The 25,046-nt window shown below is 42.7% G+C and overlaps 1 protein-coding gene and 1 pseudogene across 1 annotated transcript; one reads left to right on the top strand and one right to left on the bottom strand.

The window, feature by feature from the left end:
- The first annotated feature begins 1,743 nt into the window (after positions 1–1,743).
- On the top strand, positions 1,744–2,112 carry LOC106696552 (annotated as a pseudogene).
- Positions 2,113–11,502: 9,390 nt separating this feature from the next.
- On the bottom strand, positions 11,503–24,329 carry LOC102420937 (tigger transposable element-derived protein 1-like). The gene is made up of 2 exons (XM_006085597.1): positions 23,118–24,329; positions 11,503–11,610 (listed from the first exon to the last, which is right to left on the bottom strand). The coding sequence occupies exons 1-2, from the start codon at positions 24,327–24,329 to the stop codon at positions 11,503–11,505; spliced, it is 1,320 nt and encodes a 439-aa protein (XP_006085659.1).
- Positions 24,330–25,046: the final 717 nt, after the last annotated feature.

The raw sequence follows: 25,046 nt of genomic DNA, 5'->3' as shown, positions 1-25,046 counted from the left end.
ATTGAGTTTTCAGAGTCATAAACATAGCATGTCACTTTATTTAGGTCTTTAAGTTTTCTCATTAATGTTTTATGGTTTTCAGTGTATAAGTCTTGCATACTCTTGGCAGATTTATCTCTAATATGCATATTTTGAATGCTATTTTATGGTATTGTCTGTAAACTTTAATTTCTGATTATTAATGTACAGGAATACAATTAATTTTTATATTAAGCTTCTATTCTGCAACCTTGCTAAATTCATTTACTAGTTCTAGTTCTAATAGTTTTTATTTATATTTTTTGGTAGGATTGCATCAGATTTTCTACATTGACAACCATGTCACCTGCATATGAAGTAAGTGATAGCACTAAAAAAAATTATTTGAAGAGCTCTCTAACAGTGGAAGTTACTCAGTTTTCTTCTACCAAGAAGCCTGCTTCCTAGGAATCTAAGAAAAATTGTCTGTGTGTAAAGAAAATAAAATTTCAAAAGAAAAACTTGGTGGAAGATTGAAGAAACAAAGATTGGGTTGGCCTCTGCTATGTGCAGGAAAGGCTGAAGGTCAGAGCGGCAGCATAAAATTCCACTGGTGCTTGGATTTCTTCTCCCATCACGTGACAGACCTCTTTCAGACAAAGATATGAGGCATATTTATATTTGACCAACCTGAAACATCCATGTAAATCTGTGGCAAAAATAAATTATGAAGTGTGTAAGAATATTTTTTGCCATTTTAAATTTAGAACATTAAAAGTAGCCTTTAAAAACAAAATAGCCCAGTGGCTTTAGATATGTAGTGATTAGTTTTTCTAATAAGCTGCATACATGAAAATGGACACTTTAGCCTCCCCCCCACCAAATAGAGTAGATGGAACTGTGTCATTTCACAAAGTGCCTTTTTTTCCCCAAAGACTTTGACTATCAACTTTAAAAAGGATGACAGTTAACAAAAGCTTCACATTTTTCATTCCTCTTTGAGCTTCTCTTGATCATGTTCTTTCTGGATAGATTCCCTTTATAACACCTGCAAAGTTATCCATTAAAATGACAACTGAAGGACTGAGTGCACTTGGTGCAACTCTGACAGGCAAGATGACAGAGAGGTTTCCTGCGGTTAGCTGCAAAAAATGCCTCTGCACCTGGGACCAGAGGGAGAGCTTTTAAGTTGAAGCACAGAGTAATCTTTGATACTCCAGGGATTAGAAATGGAATTGTGATACTATAGTGCCAGATGAATCAAAGTGATTTTAAGTTGGTATTTGAAACCTAAGAATGTAAAGTTTATAAGAAAATTTGCTACAAGAATGCTCCAATTATTACCTCTTATCAATGGGTTAGAATATCATCTTTATGACATTCTATGAATATCATAGAGTATATGATATAATCCACAATTGTCTCTTTAAGTACAATCAAGCCTGGATTATTTATACTACAGTAGAGTTAAGATGTTGAGAGAGAAGCTGATTCACTGGTCTTGGCATCATGCCTTGCTGCTGAATGTCTTTTCAGGTCTTTGAATATAGATAATATGTCATCACCCCTGCCACCTCCTTTCTGCCCACCCTAAATCCATACTATTGTACATTTATATGCTCTCACAACCTGTTCCATGCCTGCCCTGCAAGCTCCACACCAGGCAAATTCAAGGACCAGATTCTGCCTTTCTAAAAAGTACGTATTTAGAGAGCTGGGCCAGAGGTAGCTATGTTCCTTCTGACTTGATTCTTTCTAGCTAGTTGAGATTCAACTGTGTGAAATATGAGAGGGCATGTAATCTCACAATCCATATGGAAAAAAATACTAGAAGATGAAGAGTCTTCCTAGCCAGTGGTTGTCCAGCAGCCTACTGAGGACCAGTATCAATGTGGGGATAAGGACACATATGTAATCAATTAAAAATTTTTTTTAAAAAAAGAGTCACCAACTGAGAGTCAGGATTACACCTGATCAAGAGAAAGATGATGCAGGAGCATCTGAGATTCAATGTCATGACAGGATGCTGATCTTCAAGAACTGGCTCACCCAAAGACTGGGGGCAAGGGCAAAGCTGATCTCAAGGGTGAGATTTTACCAAAACTAGAACCTGTTTACATACCAGAAGCAGGGGAAGGGCAACCACAAGTCTAAAGGAAGATGGGCTGAAAACATGCAGAGTGTTCTTTTGTTTTGTTCTGTTTTTCAAATATAATTTACATTTGGTATTGCATTATGATGACTTCAGGTGCTCAGCATGGTGGTTGGACAGTCATTTACTTTGCAGCATGGTCCCCCTGATGTTTCAAGTGCTGACATGGCACCGCCATATGTGGTTGTTACAATATTATTGACTATAAAAAAGAAAGAAAATAATATTTAGGTTACATGGGTGTTTGTTTAATATTATTCTTTAAACTGTATAGATAGTTTTATGTATTCTTCTGTATTATATCTCCCCCAAAAAGGTAAAAATAAATATTTCTATGGTAAAGAAAAATCATTTCATTTTAGTATTTTTTGAAGTTACATACTCTATCAACAAATGAAAAGGCAGCTTACTGAATAGGGGAAAATATTTGCAAATCATCCTACATAATAAAAGCCTAGGTGGGGTGGAAGTTAACATCTTTGGCCCCATGATGTTAAGGAAAGCACACAGCGTCTGGTTCTTGTTCTGCTGGATTGGTTGGGTGCATTTGGGCAGGTCACTGACCTTTTAACCGTGGTTCTTTATCCAGATTTGGGGGAGGATAGGGAAAAGCTGGAGAGAGGAATCCCTGGAGAATCTATGAGAACAGAGGTAGAAGCAAGAGAGACCATCAGGAAGTGATGACAGCTCAGGCTGAGGGTGTTAGCTCTGTGCTCAGCTTTATATCACCTGCCACATCTGTGTGGCCTGGAAAGTTCTTGATGCTGATGTTTCCCTGTGTCTCCTGACTTCTGAAGTTCATTAACATACTTGTTTCCAAGACTCCCAGGACCTCTCAAAGAATGCTGAGATTCCCTTACTTTATCCAGCATAGGGCATTGCTCCATATCTGTTTTTTTCTACTATCGTGTCCCCTAGCATGTTGAGAAGCATCCTGGCTCTAACAAAAATGACATTAAAGTCTGAGGTAAAAGCAACCTCACTTTGTCATCTTTTCCTCATTTTCGTTTTAATTTTAAAAGAATTTTAATTTTAAATGTATATTTTAGCAGGTGAATGGCACTCTCTCACTTAAAACCTTAGATGATGCCCCATTGTCAACAAATTAAATCAAACTCCTTGGATGAAATTCTCCATCTGGCTCTGCTTGCCTTTCCAATGTTATCCCCTGTCACTTTCTCACACTCTTAGAGCTTTGAAAATGCTGAATACTCTCATGCCTTTTGTCAGTTTGCTCATGTTGCTATTCCTTCTCTCTCTCATGCCTATAAAGCATGGCTCCATCATAATTTCTTCAACATGATCTCATTACTCGTCCTCTTTCCTTCTGGAAAGGCAACTGTCCTCCTTATTCCATACTCCTGAAAGTCTACTTATGCTCATTTTTGTAAACAGTCTTATTTAATTAATTTCATGTGTATCTTGTTTTCCCAACTGTTAAAAAGTTTTAGGACAATAGAAAAATGGTTCTCACATTTATTTTATGCTTTTCATGTTGCCTGACACAGTACACACATGTAGCTGTTACATCAATGTTGAATTAAAATATAAGAAAGCATACCCACCAAACCCTTTGAAGGTATGACAGCCTGAAGTTTTCTTTCTAAACCTACCACATCTATTGACTGAGCACTTTTTCAGCCATTTATGTTCAAGTCAGTTGATGAACATTGATGGTGCTGTTCCATGCCCAATTCACAGGCAGGAGGCAGCTGAAGCTAGATTTACAGACATAAACTAAGGAGAGCAAAAGTCTTCTGAACATTGCTTTCAGGGTGTCCGAATGTATCACATTGAGGTTAGACTAAAATGCCATGGAAAAACAATGAGTGGCATGAAGCTAGCCTACAGAGTCAAGAGTCAGACTCTATCTAGTTAATCTCTTTTTAGATAGACACACTGTATTATTCAAAGTTGAAAATGGAGTTTTGGAGAAAATTGACAGCTCAATTAAGTTTTTTATTTTTCTGTATGTCTTTTAGGCGACAAATTATGTCTCAAAAGAAATTCAACTGAGTTTCCTCTCTATTATTTTTCCTCAGGAATAACAGATTATGAAAGTTTATATGGGTAATTGAAGAATTGAAAGAATGGTCTTTAAAGTATTAAGGAAGCTACTTAATGCTTAGAAAGATTTTAGGCCATTCTTACCAACTATTCCCAGAACATATCTTTACATAATGCAGGTAGTGGTTGTACATTGAAACATAAACACATAGCATTTTCCCTTAAATTGGAAAATAGACTTGAATGCTGTACTTTTCTTGACTGACAAAAACCTTCAATCCCAAGCTACAAAATTCTACAAACTTGTTCACACTGTACTGGGGTGACCTTTACTCAGATTCTTTCCTGGCATTCTTCATTCTTTCAAGATGGAACCAAAAAAATCAAATTGTTCTAGTAAGGATGAGTTCATCCTGCTAAGAAATACATATTTTCCAAAGCAAAAATAGCCTACGAATTCAATTGCTCAATATCTGGGAGATTGGAAAGATGCCTGGCTCTTGGGCGACTTAGTTGCTTTCCCAAAACATCAAAATACATCAATTGAAACCTATCTGATTCAAAAACACCTAGAGAGGTAGTCACACATATGATAATCACATCCTAAATGTCTTCTGTCCTGGACAGACACTGGGCAGCATTGCAGAAATAGTCCATAACATAGGGTTTTAATTCTGAAGTCAAGTTCCAGTGGATGAAATTTAAATTATTAAAAAGGCTTCCAACTTATCATTTCCATCTGATTTTTCATTTTAGTATATGATTTCCAGAAATTTAAATGTTGAAAGATAGCATAAATTTTCTTATCATTCAACGTATACAATTCTAACTATTCTCCCTAATGCCTTGTCTCTTGCCCTCTATTCTCCACAATGCAGACCAAAGTATCTCTCTAAAATGCTACTCTGATCATGTCACTCTGCTATTTAAAATCCATCAAGGGTCCTCCAATGCTCTTAGGATGAAGTCCAAATTCCTTAACTTGGCTTACAGACCTGTCAGATTTGGCCCTGGCTTATCACTCCAATTTTCTATCTTTCCCACCTATCACCACCTACCATCATCACCACATAGGTCCTCTGCTTTCCAGCTCTATTGACAATCCTTTGTCCTCTATACTCTTGACTCCATGTCTTCAGCATTTTGTTCCCTCCTACTCCTGCTCCTATCTCACACACCCCTTTAATGTAGACTTCAGTCCATGTGTTTGCACAAACATGTAAAAATTAATGACTTGAGTGGTGTGAAGAATGAAATTTAACTCTCAACTATTATACATTACAAATTCTGTAGTGATTTTACAGGCCAACATGTAATTCTAAACGCTGTCATATTTTTGTCTTCATTTCCACCACCATCCCCCACCACCAAAGTCAGTTTAAATGTTTGATATATTATGAAATAACTTTGGTTTCAAATGTAAAACAACTCTTAATTTGTAGAGTGTTCTGACCATGTCTATAATTGTACACTAATGAGATTAGAAGTGCTCAGCCCATCTGTCTGTGTTTGATTTGGCCTAATCTTGACTGTATTATACAGTAACATTAACAGATACTTAATTCACTGAAGAAGTCATTTAATTTTCTCATTTGCTGCATGAACAGGTGGCATGGAAGATGTCCTCCGAGGCCAGCTTGCTGCTGGCAGGACTACTCACACAAAACCTCACTGTTATCCCTGGAGAAGAGTTTAGAGAAGGGTAATTTTAAGAGATTGCAGTCTGAAGATGTGGTTTGTCTTTGCCAGCATACTTTAAAGAATGTGCTGGTAAGAGGTGCATAATTTTATGTGATTATTTTAGTTAATTGCTAATAAGAGTATGTTTTTATATAAAGGTATAAAGGAAAGTGCCTTAAATACATATGGCTGGAAGAGTTTAAAGCACTTGAAATTATTTTTACTTTTGTTAGGGTGTATCATAATCCTGTACACAATTGACTACCTCTGTGGTCCCTGGCTTGGCCTCTGGCTTTAAGAGATGTACTAGTCAACCACTCAAGTTCCCATACAATAGACCCTCAGCCCCCAAGGGGCTGTATCTTGGACAGTCCCTATATACTGGTGACTCTGGAGAGCCTCAGATGACTGGATGCAGCTTCTTCTAACCTGGAAAAATGAATCAGTACCTGGGGATGCGGGGGAGAAATGAGGGGGCTGTTGAACTATTTCTGCCATCACTGGTTCCTGCTGCAGACAAAGAAGTGCAGCTGTGCAAGGGGTTGAGATATCCAGGACTCTGAGGCGGAGTGACTGCCAATGACTCTGCTTGAGCCAAGTCCATGGGCCCTGTGGAACTTTTTACTTCGCAGTGTCCCATCTGCTTCCTGAAAACCCCTATGCTCATAAGCCTGGTACTATAAAGCCATCCCACGCTTCCAAAAATAGCAGGGTGCTTAGGTCTGGATATAAGTGGCAGAAGGCTAGGGGTATACAAGCTATTAGAGAAAAATGTGTACATTTTCGTAAAGTTTTCAATTTGATATTGTTAACATTGCAGGATTATTCCTATTGTCTGATTCTAAGAGACCTTTGGGTATCTGAGCCTTGTTTAAGTTCACATCTCTAAGGTCAGAAAATATTTCAGGCAGGGTTGGCCTACAGGGGCTGAGGGTAATAAATCAGGAGGATGTTCATACCCAAGTGTGCTACGCTGGCCTCTTGTATTGTATCTGGTGAGGGTGGTGGCAAGCACCTTGCCCGAGGGAGGGCCCCCAATGTGTGCTCCAAGTCTACAAGGCTTGAGGGGAGCAGTGTTCCTACGCTGTGTCCGGGACCCCGTAAATTCACACCTCCATTGTCACAGGGACACAGTTAGGCTCTGCTGTCTGTTTGCACAGACTTCTTTATCTTTCAGAGAAACTTTGTTCTTGTTTGATAGGCCTGTGCCCAGTCTATCATCTTGAAGCTATTATTGCCATTTGTTAATATGGGAGGGGTACAAAAGTAAACTCAGATAAGATATTCTATTTAGTATTTTATGAGTCTGAATTTTAAAATAAAACATGAGATTTCAAGAATGAAGTCAATGTTTTGGTGTGGCTTTGGGTTGGTCTAAAGTGAGATTTGGAAGAGTGTGGTTGGTGCCCTGTGATGAGGGAATGATGTAAATTCATTGTCCTCTGGCCTTAAGAACATTTCAGTACAAACGCTGTGAGAGCAGCTTCCTCAAGCCCAAGATGGGAGCAAATGACAGGGCCGGCTCTTTGTAGACTGCAGTGCTGTACCCAGATGAAAGGCGTCAAGGGAGTTGCCATGGAGTTCAGGCCAGAAACTGCAGGCTTCCTGCTAGGGTCTGTGTCCCAGCTCTGCCACCTACTGCACCATCTCAGGAAAAGTACCCCTGGGCACCTCAGTATCCTCATCTGAGGAAAGAAAGATGACAGTAACAGCCTACCTCATAAAGTGGTTGTGAAGGTTAAATGGGTTAATTGATATAATGCTCTTGGAAAGTGTCCAACATAGAGTAAGCTCTCAGTAACTGTGGGCCCAGTGTATCAATAGACTTTGCATTGGACGCTGTGCAGACAAGTGACAGAGAGAACTGGTGGGCCCTCCAACCCTGTCAGACTGACAACTTCAAAAATAAAATTCAAGCGTTCTGAGATGTGTGTCCACTTAGATACACGTAAATCCTGAAAGTATACACAACAGTATGTAAAGCATTGAGCTTGGGTTATCACTGCTGAAGATATCTCTTCAAATGAAAGATTATAAATCTATAGAAAATAAGTAGAATTTGTGGAGGGTTGATTATTCTAAGGGCTTACTCCATGTTTGCTGTGGCACTGCCTATACTGCAGTAGGAGAAGGAGGGGTCGTTACAGCCACAGCCAGCCCGAGGAAGCTCAGAGGGCCCATTGCTTCCCTCAGGTGTGGAAAAGGGAGACTTTGGAACTCTGGAGGTAAAGTGACTGAGAAGGGGTCTGAGGTCTAAAAGGGGCTGTTACAGAAGACAATGATAAGAACTTTGGTCATCTTCAGGGGGCAGGGGAGCCATCACTTGAGGGATCCCAGCACCAGATACCTGATGCCCAGGCCACTAAGTTATGCCCAGCAGATACTGCAGCAACAGACAGCCATGCCCATGGGTGACAAGACACTACTTTCCCAGTGCCAGAAATCACATTGGGCCCTTTCACCCAGGCACTTAATGTCACCTCTAAAAAGAAAGGCACGTTAAAGTGGAGAAAAAAGAAACCCCAGGAAACAATATTCACCCCATCATGAACTTGACAATGATCCTATAAAATAAAAGCCTAATATGCTAAGTGTCCAGTCGTCTGGTCATCCATTCAACCAATCAAAGTGTAATATGCTAATGATATGCTAAGGTTGCTCAACTGCTCACTGTGATGTGCACAAACCACCAGGGGGCAGATGCTCCAACCAGTGGGTTAGCTTGCTGCTGGGGTCTGGCTGATCTGAACTGAGCAAGATGGGCCGGACATGCCCTGGAGTCCTCCCATGTCCCTCCCTGGCCCCAATTGTGCACCAGTGGGGTCCCTCGGCCTGGCCTGCACCCTCTAGCAATCCAGGACCCCTCAGGTGATGTCAGAGAGCCAGTTTCGGCCTGATGGCAGAACGACCGGTCACTATGATGCACACTGATCACCAGGGGGCAGATGCTCAACGCAGGAACTGCCCCCTGGTGATCTGTGTGCTCCCACAGGGGGAGTTCTGCTCAGCCAGAAGCCGGGCTCACGGCTGGTGAGCGCAGTAGGCGAGTGCAGGGGCAGTGGCGGGAGCCTCTCCTGTCTCTGTGGCAGCACTAAGGGTGTCTGACTGCCGACTTAGGCCTGCTCCCAGTGGACATCCCTCAAGGGCTCCTGGACTGCAAGAAGGTGCAGGCTGGGCTGAGAGACCCCCTGCCTAAGTGCATGAATTTCATGCACCAGTGCCTCTAGTTGAGAAAATAACATTTGAGTATAGCTGGAAAAAAATCCCTGGATTAGACTGACTATGACAAAATAGAAAGATGAGTTCTCTGTTCTCAAGAGTGAAGTTGAGTTCAGAATTTAAAAATAATGTCATGTTTGCTCACATTCAAATTTATGATGGTCTTATATGGACTTACAATACATGCCAAAGGAAAAACAAGAAAAGTAGTATTGTAGGAGTGTTCTAGGAAAGGTGGAAAAGCAGCAGAGTGTTATCATCATGGGAGTTTATAGCCGGAAACCCTCCAGTGAAACTAGCTAGGAAGCCACTTGTGACATTAAATTTCACAGCAGAGGATGTGATATTAGGGGTTGAAAACAAGAAAGGGCACTGACTTTTACTTGTCCAAAATAGGAGTAGCAAGGTTGAGACAGAAGGGATAGATTTCAGAGAGAATTAGGAGGTAAAAGCAATAGAAATTGCTGTTTGATACTTGACAAAGGAAGGGGCATAGGAGGGATAAAGATTCAGAGTAACCAGTGGCCGGCTTCTTTGGACAGCTCAGCATATGGGAGTGTCATTTTCTAGTTTTACCAGGAAAGACTGGGGTTGAGGGTGTCAGAAATTCAGCACACAGATCTGGAAAGAAAAAGGGGGTCTGGGATCTGGTGGATAGGCTGACATTGCCCCCACAAAATTCTTGCCATTCTCCAGTCACTATGAGGCTAATTAACTTGCTCTTACTAAATGTGTGAGATAGCCCACCGGCCAAGCATAGAGTAAAAAGAGAGGGGCCTGTCCAGGCAGAGATGTAGGGAGGATGGATATCCAGCATGAAAGAGAAGAGGAGCCCATAATGGGCTCTGGTGAGGAGCAGCCAGAGGGGTGGGTAGGGAACTGAGAGAGAGTGGGTTCAGGGACATGAACACAGGGTTTCAGGAGGGATTGGGCTGTTGGTCAGTTGCCCAGAGAGCCTGGTGAGCTGGAACTTTGGAGCGAAAGGCTCTGGGTTATACTTTTTCTTCATTTCTTCTCCTGTGGTTGCATGGCTGTAGCGGGCTCCGGGTTGCCACAGACTGTCTGACTGAACCACCAACCAAGGTGAGCATTGTTTTTGTTTTTCTCCCACAGCTCTCCTCATTTAGTAAGAGCAAGTTAATTAGCCTCATCGTGACTGGAGAACGGCAGGAACTATGTGGGGGCAATGTCAGCCTATCCACCAGATCCCGGACCCCCTTTTCTGTGAGACTCTCGCCTTTTCAGCACCTCCCTAGAACTACAATGCTGGAATCTCCAGAAGTCTCTAAAACAAGTTAGAAAATATGGCCACCATAGAAACGCTAATAACTCTGAGAATTACACCTGGGCTGTAGAGTGCCCTTTCCTAATATTGCCCCCCAAATAAGATGGGTCCATCTTTTGAATTGTTTTCAAATTTTCCATTTCTCCTTAGGAGTTGGATAGCACTCAGTGTAAACCTTATTTTGGTTTCTAGACCTGTATAAATCTCAGGCCTCTTTCTATCTCACTGCATGGGCCACACAAAGTATGCCCAATCACTTTGTTTTCCAGTCACAAACAAAAAACAAAATGGATTAATTAAACCCTGCAATTCTCCTCAGAGGATATGCGTTTGGAAAGGTCTCCCAGCTGGTCCCCTCCAGCCACACTCAGATGCGGGAACTGAGGACTCCCAGCTGCGAGCTCAGCTCCATGCCTTTCCTGATCATCACCTTTCCTGATGGTACTTGAGGTGTCTCCTGGGCTTTCTGTAACACCCCAGTGGTTTATCAAGTCTTTCTTTTCTTTTTTAATCTTTTGTCTATTTTTAAATTATGTTGTTTCTTTTTTAAAATATGTTTTTATTGATTTTCATGCCCCCTACTGGGGATCAAGCCCACAGCCCTGGCATGTGCCCTGACAGGGAATCAAACCAGTGACCTTTTGGTGCATGGGACAATGCTCAATCCACTAAGCTACAGGGGCCGAGCCCACAAAGTCTTTCTTTAATACCAGCATGGTGACTAGTCTGAGTCTTATTTTTTTTGTTGTGTTACAATTTGCCACACTGGGATGGTGACTCTTAGCAACCAAATTCATACTCACTTTGTCCCATCGCCTCAGCTATTCATGGCCTCCTCCTTTTTTGCTCTCAAGAGACCCTCAACCCATAATACCTCTCCTCTATACATCTATCATTTATCCATTCAACAAATACTTTCGTGCCATCCACTGGGATATAATGAGTTGAAACACAGTCCTTGCCCCCATGGGACTTGCAGCCTTGTTTGTGATGTAGACAAGCAAGAAGATAGACATAACGCTGCTGTGGTAAAAGGCTATGATGGAGTGGGAAGGTGCATAACCCAGCAGTGGAAATCAAGAAAAGATGTCTAAGTTGAATAGTGAAGAAAGAATAAGGTAGAAGTGGGAGAGGAAACAAAGTGACATTCCTAAAGGCCGAGGAAGTCAGTGTGGCCCATCAGGAGAAGTTGAGGTCCAGGTCATGTAATGTGTCGCAGGGTCAGAGAGGTGAGCGGGACAGATGGTGGCTGACAGGCGGGGTCTGTTGGGCAAAGGAGCTTGGTCTTTATCCAGTAGGCAATGCGGAACTGTGGAAAGGGTTTTAGTCAGTGCAATAACAGGAGGAGGTTTTATTGTACTAAAGATCTTTGCAAGGTCCTAATCCAGGAGCCTGGGCAGGGAAGAGAGGATGCTAGGGGGTGGGGGATGGTGATAGTGGGGACTATCAAATCATATCTTGGGGATGTCATGGCATCGACCCTATCTTTGAAAAAGAAATTGACCTGAACATTAAGAAGGGATTGCCCTGGCCAGTATTTCTCAGAGGTTAGAGTGTTGCATGTTAGATTCCCAGTCAATGGCATGTACCTGGGTTGAAGGTTCAATCCCCAACCAGATAGGGGCATATGCGAGAGGCAACCAATCAATGTGTCTTTCTTACATCCATGTCTCTCTCTCTCTCTCTCTCTCTCTCTCTCTCTCTCTCTCTCCTCTTCTCTCTCTTTCTCTTTCCCCCCTCCCTTACTCCTTTCCACTCTAAAAATCAATGGAAAAGTGATCCATGGGTAAGGATTAACAATAAAAAAAGAAGGGATGGGTTCTGAGATATCCAGACTAAAATTTCATTCCCTTGGTTGAAAATCTTCATCCTGAGTAATTTTTGCTCGTCACTTCATGTTCGCTGGCCTTCGTTGTGAGATCTTTATATGCATTACTTGATAAGTCCTTTGTATAGCCTCACTATGGAAATCTAACAGTCATCAGTTTCTTTCTTAGAAATTTTCCAGCTTTTGACTGACTTGGGCCTTAGATGGACTGGAATAAATGTACCTCCCCCTGCTGTGGGGCAGTGCTCAGGGAAGATGTTCAGGAATCTCAATTCAAGTTGAATTCCATCTGTGTACACTGGGGGAGGAATGTGAGGATGTTTGTCATGGTCCAAATAAACCATTATTTGATCGTAGAACTCCCTTCCCTTAGCCACCCAGACAATGCCCTTTTTCATGAAAAAATGTCCCATCCAAAGGAGGACTGCAAGATGGCAGGGCCGGATGCTGAACACATGATGGATGGGTGTCGCTGGACACACTAGAGGTGCCAGTGTGCAAGAAGCCACTGTCAAGAGCCTGCCCTTCCAGAGCAGCGGAGGGGAACTGTCCCCTGAATGTGAATGCACATTTGGTTAGTCTGTCAGGTAAAGCTGTTGTGTGAGGCAAAAGGGAGGATAGCTTCCCCCAGAGAAGGTGATGCAGAAAGCTCTGAGTTTGAGCTAAGTGGCTTAGAAATGGCATGATGTCCATAGTCTGATGTCAAATAAGAAAATAATAAAGACTATTTATAAAAGAGTAATGTTTTAAACTTCTGTTTTTAAAAACAAAGCTTTAACCCTTATAAATGTTATGAAATAAAAAGCAAAAATTCTCAATTTGATGAAAATATTGAAATGCAACATAGTATTCTAGCTATCTCTGATATCTTTAGTGTACCAAAACAGTGCTCTCTCAAAAGTCCAAGAATACTATTTGGAAAAACAATAGCAAAGGTTTAAATCCAAAGTTTTAATTAATGAAACAATTAGATCTGACAGCAGAGTCCTTTGGACTAGAGCAGTGGTCGGCAAACTGCGGCTCGGCAAACCGTGGCTCGCGAGTCACATGCGGCTCTTTGGCCCCTTCAGTGTGGCTCTTCCACAAAATACTGGCTCTTCCACAAAATACCGACTTCTGCGCTTGGGCCACGAAGTTTCAATCGCACTGTACGTGCACGCCCGCACGTGGTATTTTGTGGAAGAGCCACACTGAAGGGGCCAAAGAGCCACATGTGGCTCGTGAGCCGCGGTTTGCCCACCACGGGACTAGAGAAAAGGTGAAGGCAAATGATATGGAGAGAATTTATCAGCCTAAGCTTTGCCAACAGAAACAACTGTTGCACTGGCCTATCTCTGTGCCCCTGTGATGAGCACTAGGACAAGCAGTGGCACTAGCCAGATTTCATGCGCTGTTAACAAGAGTAAGTGGGAAGCACGCCTGACAGGGAGGAAGACTGAGTGACACTGAAGCACCATCTGAGGAAATGCCCAAGTGGCAGGAGACAAGGTGGGGATAGTGGGGTTGCTTGGTTGTGGTGGTGGAGGCGTGGATGGAAGGAGAAGAAGAGTGACTTGGAAGTTATGGAGAGGAGGAGGAGCATGATGGCAAACAACGGATTTCCAAGGGTGGGAAGATGGGGGGTATAGCAGAAGGAGGGATTATGAGGGAAGAGGTGGCTATGGGGAAAGTGTGTATCATGGAGATTCATATGGAGGAGATGGTGGATATATAAGATAATTTTTTTAAGAACCTCATAAATTATCTGTTATTTATTATTATTATTATTATTATTATTTTATCCTTACCTGAGGATATGATTATTGATTTTAGAGAGAGAGGAAGGGGGAGAGAGAGAAACATTGACGTGAGAAACATCAATCAGTTGTCTCCCATACGCATACCAACCAAGGATCGAACCTGCAACCTTTTGGTACATGGGACAATACTAAAACCAGCTGAGCCACCCAGCCAGGGCTATATGATTATTCTTGGTAATAATCTTGATACTTTAGGCATAGAATTTTAAATACTAGGTGTATATATTGCCTTTGAAGTAAGTCCCCGATACATTTTTGAGTCTTGTTCATAGGTGAGAGTATTGTTTTATACTAACAGTTGCTCTCTTTGGAGAAGTAAAATTTTTCCTCCATATGTCCTTTTAAAATAAAAATATTTTAAACAAAAATAACGTTTAAGTTAAATATTTATTACCAACAAACTAAAATATAGAAAGTATGTTGTCATGATTGAATTTAAACTGTTACCTATATTCAAGTTTAGAGCACATAAACTACTCTATTATAATGTAAAGGAGTATAAACTACTAGCTTAATTTTAAAAAGATCAGCCTAATTTATGCAATTTTTAAAGCATTAAATAGATAAAATACGAATCCTCTCAACCCATAAGCAGACTGATTAAGGTCTTCTTGGGAACTGAGGTTGGGTGACAGGAAGCAAATTGATCTCCTATTTTCTAAGTAAAGCCTCCCTGGTGCTGCAGGTTTATCCACAAGCAAAATTATGAAGTCAAGAGTTTTGAAGCATCTTGCCTTTCTTCTTTTCAACCAACCAAATAGGGACCTCCAGCTCCCAGAACACTGCCTACCCTACAGTCACACTTGGTAGATCTCGTATGAGTGAATGCAGGGACCGAATGAATGAATGCATAAAATGAGTGCAAAAGTTAGCGAGCATTACCACGTTCTCAGAACCCACACGCCAACAGTGGAAACAGGATAGCATAGGAAACAATGGAATAATACAATAGGAAAGTATTCTATTTTCTATTAAAGTAGGAAACCAACAGCTGCTTTGGTAGCAGTAAGTGTGGCATGCTGAAAGCACATCCAGGCTCTTGCCTGCTTCCACCCTTTCTATCTCTTGTTTTTTTGTTTGTTTTGGTTTTGGTTTGTTTTTCCATGCCACCTGCATCCCCATTTCAGCCATTCAACAAGTATTTATTGGCCACCTCAACACACAGCCCAGTAGTGAATGGGATATGCTAGGCTATGCCTTCCTCCAGCTTATAGTCTGATAGGGATTGGGAACACACAATATTTATTTTATGGTTTAATACAGTTTCTAAGACAGTGAATGCTATTAAGGCCGAACATAGGATAATATGGCAGTGAAGGGGGACTAAGCCAGATAGGATGGGAAAGCTTCCCTGATGAAGTAAATTGGCCTTCTGCCCACTACCTAAGCAGAACCTGGCATTTCTCCAGGCACCACCATGAAGGAGAATAAATTTAAAACTGGAAAATCCCAGAGAAAGTAGTAAAGAAGACATTCAACTATAAAAGTAATAAGAGAACTCCTAGCAGCTAATTATTTGAAATTCCTGCTCAGAAGAACTTAAATCATGAGGAAATTTTTGGACATGATCCTGGAAATTGGGTAATGTTTGAGGGATTATGGAGGATAAGTTGGGAACCAAAAGAAAAAAAAGTGCTGGTCATTCACCATAAGGTAAGAAAATGAAGATTTTGGCCCAGATTGCTCAGTTTAATGTGAATTCTCAGCAAAAGGCAAGACAGATTTCAAAGAACCTGGTGCAAATGTCCTCACAGTTCCCTTCTGTTTGCTCAGTACAGCCATGGCTTAACACGGAGCCTGCACTTCCTAAATGTCTCCTGGTCAGCTGCTCACCTGGATGTTCAGAATACATCATGTCGACATCCGAACTTGAGACCATCATACACCCACCCATGTGTCTCTCTTTCCCTCATTTTAACTTAATTTACTCACCTTCATTCATCCATTTCACAAACTCTTAGTGAGCACTAAATACTATGAATACAAAGAAGGTATAGTACAGTGTTACTGACATGCATCAGGTTCGGAGTTAGGCACTGGGGACTCCATCGAACTGGCTCTGTGCACACGGACAAACTACATATCTCTTCTGTGCCTCAGTCTCTTCATGTGCAAAATAGGGATGCTAGCCCAGGCGTGGCACTGAAATATGTGTGGAAGGAAGGAAAAGGGGAAGAGGGGAGAAGAGATGAGGGGGAGAGGGAAGTGAGAGACATGGGGAGGGAGGGCAGAAAGGTTAGCACTTTCCTCATTAGTGATGGTTCAGTGAAATACAAGCACTTAACATGGCACCTAGCATATGGTAGTATCTATAAGTACTGTTCCTCATTTCAAGAAACTCATCACCTAGTGAGAACATGGAAACACAGCTCAAGTAACACACAGCTCTGGTAAACACAGCTCATATATATGGTTTACACTTACTGAGTGCTAATAATGTGCCAGGCACAATTCTAAACTTTACACATTTAGACTCACTTCAGCCTCAGCATTTTGTGAGTGAGGTTCTGTTCTAATTATTCTGACTCCATAGATGAGAGCTATAGGCAATTTTCCCAAGGTCACACAAAGAGTGAGTGTGGGTAGCAGAGCTGGGATTCTAATTCAGGTACCTTGGCTCCAATCACTACCCACTAGGCCTCTCACAAATCTGAGCAAATGCAGTGACTGTGGTGTGCACGTGCTATTAAGAAGGACTGGCAGCCCAGTGAGGGAACAGTGTAGCAATGGAACCGTCCCGAGGAAGGGGGACTCCTGCACTGGAGAATTTTAGGGTGCTAGAAGGCATTACAGAGAGGACGAGTTGTCCCTATGTTGTGGGAGCAGGGCTACCGTGATGCAGGTTATGCTGCATTACACACCATGCTGAGGGCTTGGCCTTTATCCTCTAAGTAATGGGAAGTCCCAAGGAAGCAGCATGACCATAATTACACTTTAGAAAGACGACTCTGGGATGTGAGGAAGATGACCATGGAGGAGGAAGGTGGGTCAGAAGACCACTGCCAGAGTGCTCCAGGACAGTGAACAAAGACAGGGGCAGATTCATGACTTATTTAGAAGATATAAATGAAAAGGGTGGTGCTTGCTGAATGAGAATGCTGAAAGAGAAAGAAGGGATGAGGAAGACTCTCAGATTACTGGCAAGATGACGAGACCTTGGTTCTTGTCTTCTTGAAGGAAAAATTTAAATCAAGAGATAAAGTGTAGCAAAGTAAGAATTTATTGGCTGCAACAGAAATATACTTATGACAGAGAAGGAAGGAGGGGCATAGAAGAAGCAACAGGAGAGCCTAGGCCGGGCTGCTTTGGCTCACTGGGAAGTCAGAGGAAAGGGGGCCTTGGAGACAGGTTCAGGGGGTTAGCCTGGAATGAGCTGCCACTGCCCATTGCCCCCCTGCTTGCAAGTCTCATGGGGACCCTTATAGGGAAGAAGGGGGAAGGGAATGGCATGGGTGTGCTCCCTGGGGGAGAGTGTGTACTAGGTCCTTCATTCTGAGTGTATTTATCTCTCTCTCGCAGGTGGAAATCCTAGGGGAGTTCTCGGGGGGGGGGGTCTTAATAGAATATTTATCAGATTTCTGGGTGTGCTCTTTCAGGGTCATGGTCTCCACTGATTGGTGCCAGGGCAGAGGGTCATTAGTCAAAGCAGCTCGTCCTGAGGCAGCCATAGTGTCACTTGTCTGGTTTTGCTGCTTTTCTGGTCCTGGAGCTGAAATACAACTGAGGCCTAGATGTTATCTTTAGGGAAGAAAAAGTCAGGAAGTCTAAGCCACATGACCAGCCATATGCTAGGGGAGGACAGGTTACCCTGGGGGTGAGGTCCTTGTTCTCCCAGTTTTGCCCTTTCTAGACATCTGGGGCTTTCTGCCTGGTGAGTTTCTGTACCTAGCCCATCTTCCTTGCTTTCTCTGCTCATGTCTGCCTAAGTGCCTATAACAGAACCACTCCTGGGCAGGAAGAAAGGAAGACATAAATCTCTCAGGAGCAAGAAACTTCTGTGTCCCAAAGTCAGGAAGTTCCTCATTCTCTTTTACTAAAACTTATCCTATATAATAAAAGCCTAATATGCTAAGTGTCCAGTCATCAGGTCATCCATTCAATCAACCAAAGCATAATATGCTAATGATATGCTAAGGCCACTCAACCGCTCACTATGACGTGCACTGACCACCCCGGGTCAGACGCTCCGACCAATAGGTTAGCTTGCTGCTGGGGTCCGGCCAATTGGGACTGAGCGAGCTGGGCTGGACATGCCCTGGAACCCTCCCGTGGTCCCTCCTTGGCTGGCCAACCTCCCGCATCCCTCCCCGGCCCCAATTGTGCACCGGTGGGGTCCCTCAGCCTGGCCTATGCCCTCTTGCAATCCAGGACCCCTCGGGAGATGTCGGAGAGCCAGTTTCGGCCCGATCCCACAGGCCAGGCTTGTGCCTCATCTATACCTTTGGCAACAGGGAAGAGAGCTCAGTGTAGGTTTCAACAAGGCCTGGGAGATGCTTTCTAAAAATTCATCTCTACTTGGCATAAACTATTTTTTTCTCTTCTTAGTGAGAACCAAATATAGAACAAAATATAGAACAAAGAAATTGGGGTGGTTTTCTGTCATGTGATTCAATGGCCAGCTTTTCAAAGTTGTAGCAGTAAAGGAATTGTCATTTCACTTTTCATGACAGTTCTTTCCCACACACAAGAGCTCTTCCTGAGAAAGAAAAACTTCAATCCTGCATACCTCCAAAAGCTACTTTAGAATCTGGGTTAGCGAGCAGGAAACCAATCTCCACTGAAGGTTAGGATTATCGCACAGTATTTTAAAGACCAGGCAAGTTTATTATCTCAGTAAACCTCAATGCCACTTGCCAATACATTCTCAGTTGATAATTTATTCATTTTCTAAATTAACCCTCAACAAAAACTCAACTTGCTCAGAGAGGAATAACTTTCTGTTAACTACAGATGTCATTAATGCTGTGTTTGGCTGACTCAGCACTTCCTCAGGATTAACTGGCTGCTCTTCCACAGCCACTGTGCACCCTATTAGCCTCCCAGTCTTTGTACTGATCACTCAACATTAATTTGTAAACACATTGAATAGCCAAGCTTGTCAATTATGCAAGAAAAACCAGGGACAACACTAGCATAAGGTAAATAAATCTTTTGGCGGGGGGGGGGAGGGGGGGGGGACAAAAACAAAAACCTTTTCTTTGTATTTCCACCATGTTTTCAGAGACAAAGAGGTAAATCATGACCCTACTGGCTATTTAATCAACAGAACTCTATTATTTAACAAATAATATACAAGCTCCAAGACCTTATACATTTTTAGTAGAATTAAGCACTTGATTTGTTCACACCAATTACATAAATGGTCACCATTGTAAACAGAGCCCCTGACTATGAGCTGAGCTGTATGTGACTCAGTTGCCAGGATCCCATTAGAGCAGGAGCAACCTTCTTTCTCTAGGCAGCTCTTTCATCTTAAAGAGAACAATCTCAATGAGTCTCAATGGTTTAGACAGTGTGGCAAGTGACTTAAGTCATCCTTACCTACAGCTTCTACACTATTACAGAGGCCGGAATCTAACTTTCCTTTAATAACCCCTAGAAATGGCTTTTCTTTGGAGACAAGCTTCCTTGGCAAGAAGTTGAAGTCAATAAATGTGATACCCAAAATGCAGTTCCCATCCCAATCAAACACAGAGCTATATTGTGGCAGGATAGCAAGAAGCTAGGAAAATTCCTGAGGAAGTGGAATGGGGAAACTGAGACAAGAAAATTGAACAAGGCTAAACAATTTGAACAACTTACAGCCAGCTTGTGAATCATAAGACCTTATATTCCCCAATCAAGGACACTTGAAAGCAAATACATCCTTCCCTAACCAGAGAATACAGAGCTTAAATCAACATTGCCTGGGAAATAGAGAACAAGGATCCAATTAATACCATTTGTGCCAGCTAAACCCAAGGGCATATGAAGTCAGGGGAACAAAAAACAAAACCCCATTAAAGCCAGGTAGACCCAAGATAAAAGTAAAACAGTAAAGAAGACCAACGAATAATCCAAAACTCCCCTTTACACTCATTTTTATGCATCAGCATATTAAAAGCGCACCTGAAAAGCAGATAAATATTCTGTTAAAACCTTCCCCTAAGACTCTCACCCACAGGAAAAAAACACACGAAACAAACAAAAAAACAAGATGAAAAAGCCTCAAGACAAGGACCCAGTGCAGAATTACTCTAGAGCAGGGGTGGGGAACCTTTTTCCACCAAGGGCCACTTGGATATTTATAACACCATTCACTTGATATACTTGTAATTCATTTAAGGTAACTTTATGTTGCTATGAAGAAAGCTCCTACATTTATTGAATTTCAAGTCCTGCCTGTAGTTGCCTTGGCAGGGCCAGACCAAATGATTTTGTGGCCCTTATATAGCCCAAGGGCCAGAAATTCCCCAACCCTGCTCTAGATCATGCCCATGCCCCTTCCCAGACATGACCTTTTTATTTCTTCCTAAACTCTAAGGATCCCCATAAGACTTACAACCAGGGAAGTGGTGGCCAGCAGCAGCTCCTCCCAGGCTAACTTCTGACCCTGTCTCCAAGGCCCCCTTTCCTCAGACTTCCCAGTGAGATAAAAGCAGCCCCACCTTGGCTCACTTCTTTCCTATAACATTTCTAGAGGCCAAAACAGAGCACTGCCTAGTCTCTCTCTTTCTGTGTCTTTTACCCTAAGTCTTTCCTTTGTTTCATTGTCCCCAGCATTAATAAATGTATTCTTGAAATCACCTGGGTTTGTGTTGTGAAATCTTTCCTACATGAAGTCAAGAATCCACACACTACAGGCCAGCCTGTAGCAGACCAGCTCCAGGCCAGTCTCTGTCCAGTAACATAACTACATGACGCTTCCATCCTTAGTAGGCTCCTGGCCATGGGAGTTTGATGAACGCTGACATCATTAGTTTGGAAACTAGTTTCTTGAATTCCATCTCATCTGTGAGAGCAGTTCTCTCCAAACTGTTGTGAAGGCGCCCTCTTTGCTGATGTCCCAGCAGCCCGGAGTCCACTGGGCTCTGTTCTATGGAGTTCTTAGCATGTAGGTCACAGCTTTGGCTGATAAGAAGTTTGAGGAGCTCTGGCCAGTGCAGCTCAGTTGGTTGTGGGTTCAAACCCTGGTCGGGCATGTATGGGAGGCAACCAATTGCTGTTACTCTCACATCAATGTTTCTCTCTCTTCTCTCTCTCTCTCTCTTCTCTCTCTCTCTCTCTCTCTCTCTCTCTCTCTCTCTCTCTCTCTTTCTCTCTCTCTCTCTCTCATCTCCCTTAACCACTCTCAAAAAATAAAAATCAAACATATCCTCGGGTGAGGATTGAAAAAAAGAAATTTGGGGAGAGGTTCCCAGAATACAACTCCACGAAAGAACAGCTCACAGACTCAATCATTTCCTTTGAAAGGACTTCATTGAATTCCTTCTTCATACCTATTTGAGGATAAGACAGGTATTAATATTTATGTCAGCTTCAACTTCCTCATCTTCATCCAGGTCCTGCAGTCTCTTCCAGGCAGCTTCCACGGGGCCTCTCCAGTCTCCTGACCCATTGCTTGACACTGAAAGGTCTCTTGTGCTGAGTGCAAAAGGGCCCCCAGCGTGCAGAGCCCTCACACTGGGACCCACAGAATACTGCTCCGGTCAGGCTTAGCTTTCTTACTGGACAATCTCCCTCACCATCATGTTCGGCCCATGTTTGTTTCCTCAGTGAACTGAAGCTCCTCTAGACCTTAGAAGCCTGCCAGGTTCCTCAGAAATGCACCCAGGCAAATGTGGAGCTGCGCCCCTCTCTGGCTAACACCTCCCCCAGTCTGTGAGCTGCAGCCACAGTGACTTTTCAGCCCTGACCCCCAAACACATGTTTTAATTGGATTGTAACCCTCAGTGCTCATGTTGTCCCACAGATGGGGTTGTTTCCCAATTGCATAAGAATATGGGATAAGAAAACTTCTGAACATGAATAACAAAATGTCAATCCTATCTCTGCCTCTTCCAGCCTCTAGAACACACAAATGCCTATTTAGCTATATGGAGTAGCCAACACACCAGGGCCTTGTAGAGGACAATTATTACTGTTTGCTATCCACTAGCATCAAATGTTCCACGAAGAGAATTGGCATTTAATATACAGAAGATGCTCTAAGACAGCTATTTTTATTTCAGCTGTGCATAATTAAATTTCCTGTGCCCTACCCTCAAAGTTTCTGATTTGGTATGCATAGAATTTAGAAACAACTGAGCTGGCTTTTGGAACCATTTGCTAAGGAGCATATCTCTGTCCCCATCTTTAGCTATGCCATTCAATGGCTGGACAATTATCGAAGGGTTTGTGCTTATTCTTTTTAATTTTTCTTCTACATGAACCTCTCCAACTCTAAGACAGTAAAATGTTATACTGGCTTGCCTCACTCTACATTTCTACTGGTGTTGAAAGCAGAAGTGGCCTGAAGTCAAACCTTGCTGTCTTCTGTGAGAGGCTCAACCCACTGAGGAAATATCATTAGATTCTCCAGGATGAAGACCATAAAGCAGAACCACATACAGTGTTGCCTTGACTTATGAGTTTAATTCGTTCCGTGACGGAGCTCATAACTCAAATTACTCGTATGTCAAATCAATTTTCACCATTACAATGAATTGAAATGCCATTAATCCATTCTGGACACCCAAAAAACACCACAATTGTTTTGTTAAATGTTTTTAAATAAGAAAAATGTATTTAAAAATAATGAATATTGTATAAAATCACAATACTGAACAATAGAATGTAGTGCAATAAACTTGTTTTATTAAGTTTAATGTACAGCATTTACCTTGGAGATCAAACGACTTAAAGATGCTGATGGACTTGGAGGAGAAAGGCTGAACTGAATAACTGAATAACTGAATCTTATTTGCTGATTTTTGCCCTTTTCGCCACGCTTTCATCACTTTCATCTACAGGAGTTTTCGATAAAAACCTGTCCAATGAGATCTGTTTCATCCTCCCTTTCAGAATATTTCTGAAATGAGTTAGGCAAGTGTCATTAAATAGCTCCATCGCACGCCCAGTTGCAATTTTTTCTGGGTGTTTCTTTTGAATAAAGTCTGAAAGTTTCTCCCACATTCCCAACATTTCCTTTATCTCACTTATAGAGATAACCTCCTCCTCCTCCTCCGTGTCATCTATTTCCTGCAAAACCTCCGTGTGCTGCTGCGTCTGTAGCTCCTTTAGTTCCTGCGTTGTCAGTTCCTCAGAGTGCTCCTCGATGAGCTCGTTGATGTCACCTTCATCCACGTCCAGGCCCATGGACTTGCCGAGGGATACAATCTCCTCCACCACTGCCGCTTCGGGTTCAAGGCTTTCAAAATCCATTTCAGACACTACCTCAGGCCACAGCTTCTTCCACGCAGAAGTCAAGGTCCTCTTTGTAACACCCTGCCAGGCCATATCGATAACTCTGATGTTATAGTGGTCCTTCCAGAACTCTCGAAGGGTGAGGTTTGTGCTCTCCGTCACCTCAAAGCAGTGGCGGAACAGGTGTTTGGTGAAGAGCTTCTTGAAATTAGAAATCACCTGCTGGTCCATTGGCTGCAGGATAGGGGTGGTGTTAGGTGGAAGGTAGAGAACCTTTATAAACTTGAACTCTTCGAGGATGTCACCTTCCAGGTTAGGTGGGTGAGCAGGTGCATTGTCCAGGACAAGAAGAGCTTGCAGGGGTAGGTTATTTTCCTGGAGATATTTCTTAACGTCAGGACCAAAGACCAAATTCACCCACTCCACAAAGATCTGCCTGGTGACCCACGCCCTCGGGTTTGCCTTCCACATAACCTGCAGTTTTTCTTTCAGAATCTTATGTGACTTAAAGGCTCTGGGGTTTTCCAAATGATAAACGAGCAGCGGCTTAATCTTGCAGTCGCCGCTGGCATTGGCACACAGTGCGAGGGTTAGCCTATCCTTCATGGGTTTGTGGCCTGGCATCCTCTTCTCTTCTGCCTTTGTATAAGTTCTCCTTGTCATCTTCTTCCAGAAGAGTCCTGTCTCATCACAGTTGAAGACTTGCTGGGGGATGTATCCTTCTGCTGCTATAATTTCAGCAAACGTTTTGAGGTAATCCTCACCTGCCTTTATATCCCTGCTCGCTGCCTCACCATGTCTGACAACAGAGTGAATGCCGGTCTTCTTTTTAAAATTTTCAAACCAGCCCCGACTGGCTTTAAACGGCTCGCCCGATGCCTCATCTATTGAAGTGCCTGGGGTCTGCTGCAGCAAATCAGCGTAAATAGCTCGTGCCTTCTCGCAGATTATAGCCTTCGTCACGGTATCTCCTGCGAGCTGCTTCTCCGTTAACCACACCATTAGCAGCTTCTCCATATTTTCATGGATAGATGTCCGCTGTTTAGAAATTATTTTAACGCCCTTGGCTGGAGTTGTAGCCTGTATCGACTCCTTCTGCTTCAGTATGGTGCAGATCATAGAAGTGCTACGCTCGTACTGCTTCGCCAAGTCGATTACACGCACACCTTGGTCATGTTTTTCGATAATTTCTTTCTTTAATTCAATGCACATCATCCACTTCTTCTTCTCAGCACTGTCCTTCGCACTTACTTTCTTCAGATCCATGGTTGACAAAACGAAGGTTTGCAAAATAACTGCAAGCACAAATGCGAGCACAACACTGATGCTTCAACTAAGAGCTAACCGCTTAAAGTGAACGAGTGAGACACGTGATGCTGGGCTGATGTTGTGGCGTTCACTGTGACGTTCGCTGCACCAACTAGCGGTGGGGTATCTGAAGCTGGCTCATAACCCACATTTTAGCTCACAACTCAAAGCAAAAAATCTGCCGAGAGATGGCTCCTATCTCGAAAAACTCGTTAGTCAGGACACTCGTAAGTCAAGGCACCACTGTACTTTAAATTGCAGCAATCGTTCAAAGACTCGATAACTTTTTCAAAGCAAGCTAAGCAAATGTTTACATGGGTAAAGGAGGGCAAATAGGAGTCACACATTTCCGATGCTTTGGCATTGCTTTCTGTGTTGACTAAAACTGATTCTCAGAAAGGTACTCCTACAGAATAGTTTCCCAAT

The sequence above is a fragment of the Myotis lucifugus genome, unplaced genomic scaffold (assembly GCF_000147115.1).
Source record: "Myotis lucifugus unplaced genomic scaffold, Myoluc2.0 scaffold_19, whole genome shotgun sequence".
Classification (NCBI taxonomy): Eukaryota; Metazoa; Chordata; class Mammalia; order Chiroptera; family Vespertilionidae; genus Myotis; species Myotis lucifugus.
This window is presented reverse-complemented; position numbering and strand designations above follow the sequence as displayed.